This window comes from Octodon degus, unplaced genomic scaffold (genome assembly GCF_000260255.1).
Source record: "Octodon degus isolate 3935 unplaced genomic scaffold, OctDeg1.0 scaffold00206, whole genome shotgun sequence".
Lineage (NCBI taxonomy): Eukaryota > Metazoa > Chordata > Mammalia > Rodentia > Octodontidae > Octodon > Octodon degus.
In genome coordinates this window covers 2,818,766-2,826,237 of record NW_004524782.1, presented here as the reverse complement: position 1 = coordinate 2,826,237, position 7,472 = coordinate 2,818,766, and the positions used below count along the sequence as shown (strand labels likewise).

Genomic DNA, 7,472 nt, shown 5'->3' with positions numbered 1-7,472 from the left:
TCAGGTCTTGCAAGAAGTCAAATTCCAACCCAGACTGATGTACCCTGCAACACTCTCTTTTAAGTTTAATGGAGAAGTGAAATACTTCCATGATAAGGAACAACTAAAGAATTTCATGACAGCAAAGCCTACCTTACACAGACTACTAAAATATATTCTAGAGAGATATCAAAATGACCACAACTCCATGAATAAGAATGGAAAGAACACACCAAATAAGGCAAACAAGTAAACACAGGAGAAAAAGAGGTATATAACAGCAGTTTTTCAATTATTCTTGTGAATACAGTGGCAAAATATTTCCATCAGCATACTCGACAAATGAATTTCTCCTACACCCGATGGGTCACTATTCTGTCTGGGTTTGCAGGGTGACTATCAGGGAATTAGCAGTAGTTTAGTCCTACAAATGACACCTGAAAACCCATAAGCAGTATGGACACTATCCACATCCACGACATACTAGAATTTTGTACAATAGCCTATCCCCAAACTGTTAGAAGTGCTGGCCGTATATTTGCCATTGCAGTATTTTTGTTGTTTTATTCTTAGTAATTCTTCACTATCATGAAAACTTTTTCTTAGTTGATATTTTTGTCTCTATTAACCTAATCAAATACTGTGTGAGTACTCTGACTTGATCACAGACTCGTACATATGATACACTATATCTCGGCTTCTTAGTTGGACCCACAATTTAGTTTTAATATTTGAATATTGTTTTTAAATGTTTAATTTTTAATTAATTTAACATTTAATTAATTTTCTGAATACTCCTTTATTTTAATTTTTGTTTTATGATTTATACTGTTTGACTTACAAACTACTTGTAAGTCATGGTGTGATATTTTCTTCTAGTATTAGAAACTTTTCAAAGTATAAATCCATTTTCCATTGACTTTATATTAGTTCTTCCTTGTCCTTTACACACACACACACACACACACACACACACACATATGAACACACACATATATATTCATACATATACAATATGTTATATATATTTTCATATATATGTATATACATGAAAAAATATGTATATAATCTGAGATAAGATCAATACTGTTTTGTGGAAATCTTCAATGACCTTTTAAATGGGTTCATTTAATGTAATTATATTTTCCATAGTCCTGCTTAACTGCCATTTTGAGAGCTCTTTATTCCTTAGCCAGGACCATACAACAATTTCTCTTGCCTCATGGATTATGGTCTTTGTTGTTTTCTATATGCTACATGTGGAGATATTAGAATATTTTGAGTTTGTGTAACTGGAAAATATTTTACTTTTAGTTTTCAAAGACGTGTTTACTAAGTGTGAAATCCAGTGAGGACACATTTTTTTTCAGTCCCTTGAATAAATAAGCCTAGTTTCTTACCCACTTGCTCTTATTTTTTCTAATGTGGAATAAGATGCTATTTAATTTTGTTCTTCCATAGCTAATTTATGTATATGCTTTCATGATTTTTTTCTTTACAGTTAGTTTTGGACAATTTCATTTTTGTGTATCTTGCTATGATTTTATTTATATTTCTTATACAAAAGGTAATTTTTTTCTGGAAATGTGATATTGTAATTTTAACTAAATTCAGAAAATTTAAATATTTAAATATTTACTGCTTTCTCCTTTCTACTTTGAGAATTCTAGTTATATGAATATAATTTCTTGATTTTTGGCACAAGTGAACTATTGTATCACTGATCTGTAAATTTCTTCTTCATTTTTACTGCAGACAGTTGGGTTTTTTTGAAGATTTTTTTAAAATTTTATTGAGAAACATAGCAATGACTGAGTTTCAAAACCGATTAATAGGATAGTTTCAATAATTAATACATTACATATTGCTATCTTCTTAGTGGTTATTCATAGTACAAGATGCAGGCATGATATCCTGTCCAAACACTTTTAGTACAAATCTTTCTTCTCATTAAATTAAGAGAAAGTAGCTGTATATCTATCCTATTTTGTATATGCAAATACAAAATGGCCCTTCCTTTGTATCCCTTTTTTTGTTTACTTTTGTTAGAGATGAGTATTCCATTACCTTTTAAATATTGTAGGTGCGTAAATTCAGCAAAATAATCCAATATAGTCCAATATTCCACAATAGTAGTGGGTTATCCATAGGACTGGCAATGTTGACTTGAGCCTTTCACAGCTCAGCATATTAATATGGCTTTACTTTTTATACCTTATTTTTATAATTTCCTACTTTTTACACCTTGTTTTTATACTTTTCTGCTGGATTGTTAAGACCAAAATAAAGCAAGACCTGTAACAAGAAATGTAACTTTTGCATCTGATAAGGTCAGTCAAGTCCCCCCAGGATTTATCCTGTAACCCTGCACCACAGTTTGTGGATCCTTTGTCAGTGTCAGCCATGTGGATGAGTCATGGCCATTGCTTGGCCAATGTGCTCTCTGTGAAAGCCTGAGAGAATGTTTTCTCTCCATGTGACTCTCCTTAGGCACATTCTACATCATCAATCACGTTGCTCTGTGGAACCATAATCTCCTTGATCAGAAAATTGGGATGGCTCACTAGAATAAGCACTTGCCTGGCAAGCACAAGGGCCTGAGTTCAATCCCCGGTTCTGCCAAAAAAAAAAAAAGAAAAAGAAAAGAAATTTTGGGACAACTGAGTTACAAGATGTTACAGTACAGGTTCTCCTATGTCCTGAGTCTTCGCTGACCTTGAAAGGCTAGGGACAAAATGTTGGCTGTCCTTGCAGCCCTTCTTTTTCTCTAATATTTGGTCTGCAAACTTAGGTTGTTAACCCTCCAGAAGAGAAGCTTATTACTACCCTACAACATATGCAGTTGGGTTTAACCTCCCTATCTGCTGAATATCAAACATTTCAGGTATAACATGATAGATAATTTTTATTGTTATATTCATTTAAGTTTGTAAACAATACTTTTACAATGTGCAATCTATTATTATTTTTTTCTGTATTTTAGGGAAGGGTCTACAAGGTGTTCTCTGATCTCACTACTAGTTGGACTTGTAGGGATCCGCCTGTTTACAGCCTACCAAATTCTGGGATTACAGGTGTGCGTCACCACACCCAGTCTCAATTGCTGTCTCAGCGGACCTGGGGTCAGGGCCAGCAAAGCAGGCCCAGGAATCAAACCCAGGCTCCTGCATCTGCTTGCAGACACTTTAATCCACTGAGCTATTTGGCCAGCCATCTGAAATCTATTATTAATCTCATGTTATGTATTCATTTCAGAAATATTTCTCTAAAATTCACTCTGTCTTCATCTTATATCTTTCACATTTCAATGTTTGTCTACAATTTTTAATTTTCTGTATAATTATTATTGAGTTTTAATAAAGTTAATACTGAGTTAAAAATAAATAATAAAAAATAATATCGAGGCCAAAGTGTTATAAAAAATTAAAAAGCAAAAAAATAATAAAAGAAAAATATTAAGCATTAATTGCTCCTTCCAAAAGACCATCAGAAATTAGAAATACAATTATCTAAACTATCCTGTATAAATACATAAATATATGTCAGAAATAATTTCAGATGCATAATTTTGGCACCAAAGTAGAAAATACATACAACTCCATTCTATTCTTTCTCATATGTATGAAGATATGACATGCATACCTTTAGTAATGCTGTGAATTTGACTTTTCTCTTGTAAGGTTTTTGTGAATAGCAGACACATTTAACCACTTCCATCCATAACAACATAAAGCACAATTTTCTAGTCACTGTGATGACTCGCCAACAATCCTCAGTTACAGGTTCATTAAATTATGTTAGGAATCATCATGAACTGACATAGTGCCTGGGACCATGATGTTTACTGGCTCAGTTCATAACTCAGAAATATTCCTCTCCCTTCCAATGGATGTGTTTCTATCACCAAATGCCTTTTCTAAACATGAAAATTTACCTTGACTTCCTTTCCAGAGTGATACTGTCTTTAAGACTGTAAGACAAAATACTGACTTAGTTCCTTCACTCTCTAAGAAAGGGAGCTCTGTCTGAGACTCATGACAGCCAGCATTGCAGGGGAAGGAGACAGCTGGCCCCTGAAATAAAGGATTGTCAGTCTCTGACCTCCTCTCCTCTCCAAGCTGTAGCTATCTCTTCTTCTGGCTTGGGAATGACAGTGGAGACTTTGGGACACAAGGGCATTTCTGAACAACTTTTTGCATACCTGCTAATTGTCAAATACAATTACAACTTTCTTATAAGTATTCCCAAAGAAGCGATACAGATGTATTAAAGAGGTTATTTCATTCTTGTGATCCCTGCAACTGAGGGGAATGTGGAGAAAGGCTCAATTTGCGGAACTGGCAGAGAGGCAGATGTGTCTAAATAGATTCCCTACTTCTGTGAGATATTTTCAGAAATCCAAGTTCATTCTTCAGATTCAACCCTTAAAACTAAGTTATAATACAAGCTATGGTTTCTTTTGCTATTGGTCTGTTTCTATGACAATGCCACAGATTCTTTTAAAAATTTGCTTTGGCTTTATGGTATATTTTGAAGTCACATTGTCAGGTCTCGTATTTTGTTCTTTTGGGTCAGGATGGCTTTCGATATTTGGGTGTTTTGTTGATTCATGTGAATTTTAGATAAGTTTTCTCTAGATACAGGAAGAATATCACTGATACTGATGCTATCCTGACTCAAAATATTCTTTGGTCCACCAAAGATACGAAGCTTCTCCTTGAATCTCTATGTTGCCTCTTAGAGAGAAATGAATTCTGAAAATTGCTACTTCCAAAACACACAATTTATTTATGACTTATAAAGAAGGAGAGCACACCTTATCCAAGCAAAGCAGAGTCTGGATAGAGAAGAATCCTGGATCATTACCAGAAAGGGGCTGATTGTTGGAAAACACAGAGAAAGTACATCAGAAATGCTCATCAGCCACCAATCTACCTCAGGAAAAAGAGCGATAGACAAGTTAAGGATGGAGGACAAGCTGTAAAAAGATACAAAAGTGCCCACAAGAAGAAGTATGCTTCTGGTGGCTCTGGATTCAGGGGATTTAGAGAAAACATTTGTCCTGTGAATGTGTTGGATCCGCTGCTTGTGTTGGTACAGAGTAAAAATCATGGAGCCACTTGAGCAGATCATGAGTACAGAAAAAATAACTTCAGGGAATGCTACTAATGCCAGGTAGACTGAGCCCAGGTTTGTCCCCTGATCCACACGAGAACAAAATCTGATTTCTCTTTTTTTTGTGGTGTTTCTACTGTACAATTTTTCAGATGCATATGAAATATGGAGAGGAAAAATGAAATTTATGACTGTATGTTGAAACCAGCAGAGGCAAATGCATAAGCCAATATACTTTGGAGCTTTGATTTTAAGATCTTTCCGGTAAGAGTTCATGGGGCTGATCATGACAGTTTGGAAGACACTCAATAGGCAGATGGTACTAATTGATACACCCCTGCCCACTCTCTCAACATAAAAGATAAGTTTACAGACAAAATCATTAAAAGAATGTTTCAATCCAAAGGCTGCCATTGTCTGCGGAAGTCCTTTAGAAACAGTAAGTAAGGTATTCGCTATCAATATTTGCTTGAGAATCAAATCTATGCATCTCAACTTGCATTTAGTGTGATAAAGGGAAAGATAATGGTAAAAGAGAAAAAAATTGGCCAGGACTCCAACCATAGTCTGCCACAAAAAGATCATTCCTATTGCCCAATGCATGGGTTCTACTTTTGTCATTTTCTCCAAACTTTCCTTTTTACTTTTGATTATTTTTCTGCACAAGGTTATTGTAACCATTTAAGAGCAAAAATAATTTTGAAGATGAGCTGTTACACAGTTTTGAAGGTTCCTGGAGCAAGAAGAGATGAAGACTATCTCAAGTTAAGTCATCACTATGGATGAGATAGTGTCAACCTGGAGAAGAATTGAGAAGTGAGAACATATAGAAAGAAAATACAATATTTTCAGTAAAATCTGAAATGTATCTTAGTCACACTATAATAACTACACATCAATTCTGAGTAAATTCCTTTGTAATTATAGTAAGTATCATATGTGGTAGCAAAAGTTATCTCTGTAACCTAAGGAAAGAAATTACCTTTTAGAGAATTCACTAGACTTATGGACAAGATGACATTTTACAATTAAGAATGATTATTTCATAGTAATTAACAGTAATATATATACATATATATACACATATCTATCATATATCTGTAAACTGTAAACAAGCAGTAACGGCAGCTTCTAGAAACTGGTTTTCTTCAAGGTTTCCTGTGTGGTAGGCACCTGAAATACTGTAGTAAAGTATCTTGTGTGGTGATCTCATCTCCCTGCTGCTCGTTGGGTTCTGTTTGTATGTGTTGTATGTTACGGGTTGGTGCCGAAAGAAATGACAAGAAGACCTGATGAATGTAGCTTCAGAGGTCTCACTGAGCTTAGTCCCTCTCCAAGTGAGCCCAGAGCCTCAGAAGCATCTCACATTTACTGAGGGCTAAAGGCAGGCTAAGGAATGTGCATAATTACTTAAGTGAATACAAACTACTATCTCTACTGACTTCCACCATTTGCCTAACTCTAGGTCTACATGAATGCTAGCTGATAACATCCCAAGCAAGGGATCAAAGAACAGGACACCTGCAGGAGAAGCTGCTATCTGCAGCCTTGAATCCCAGCTTTCCGGAAATTTGCAAACAGACAGCAACCCTCCTGGGGCTCTGTGTACTGTTCCCTGCTCTCTTGGGACATCAGGCTTTTGTCTCAAATCTACATTTCTACATGCATGACTAGGAATGGTGCTGGTAGGACAGCTCAGAGGTGGGGAGAAAGTTTGCCCACCCTGAGTGTCTAATCTTCTGCCCCTGCTTGTGCTCTTATCTGATCAGCTAGAGACAGCAATAACAAAAAGATATATAATAAAAAGAAAAATACCCAATATATAGATTTCTATAGAATTTCCTTCTGTCATCTCTCTGGCCTTTCCTCTGCTAGATATCGTTACTATTTTTTGTTACTGATTTTTGCTGCAATAATGCTCTTGTTTCTGTCACAGCAAGAAACAAAAACCCAAACAAAGAGAAAACCCCTCTGAAAGAGAAGAAAACAAATGATTTGACCCTAAAAGGGGAGTAGGGAGGGGGCTTGGTTTCGCTTTTTAAGTAGGATTGAAGGTTAATGTTGAAAAATCAGGAGATGGGGCTGGCCAAATAGCTCAGCAGCTCTAAGCACCCGCAAGCAGACACAGAGGCAGGGTGTTCGATCCTCGGGCCTGCCGTGCTGGCCCCACCCCTGGGGCACACTGAGACGGCAATTGAGACTGAGCGTGGTGGTGGTGGTGTAGGCCTGTAATCCCAACTCTTGGGAGGCTGTAAACAGGCAGATCACTACAAGTTCGATCTAGTAGTGAGACCCTGAACACCCTACAGAAAAAAAGGAAGGAAGGAAGGAAGGAAGGAAGGAAGGAAGGAAGGAAGGAAGGAAGGAAGGAAGGAAGG

The 7,472-nt window shown here is 36.2% G+C and overlaps 1 protein-coding gene across 1 annotated transcript; it reads right to left on the bottom strand.

The window, feature by feature from the left end:
* Positions 1–4,767: 4,767 nt before the first annotated feature.
* LOC101578338 (vomeronasal type-1 receptor 4-like) lies at positions 4,768–5,715 on the bottom strand. The gene has a single exon (XM_004644700.1). It carries the CDS (start codon positions 5,713–5,715, stop codon positions 4,768–4,770), a length of 948 nt encoding a protein of 315 aa, XP_004644757.1.
* Between the last annotated feature and the right edge of the window lie 1,757 nt (positions 5,716–7,472).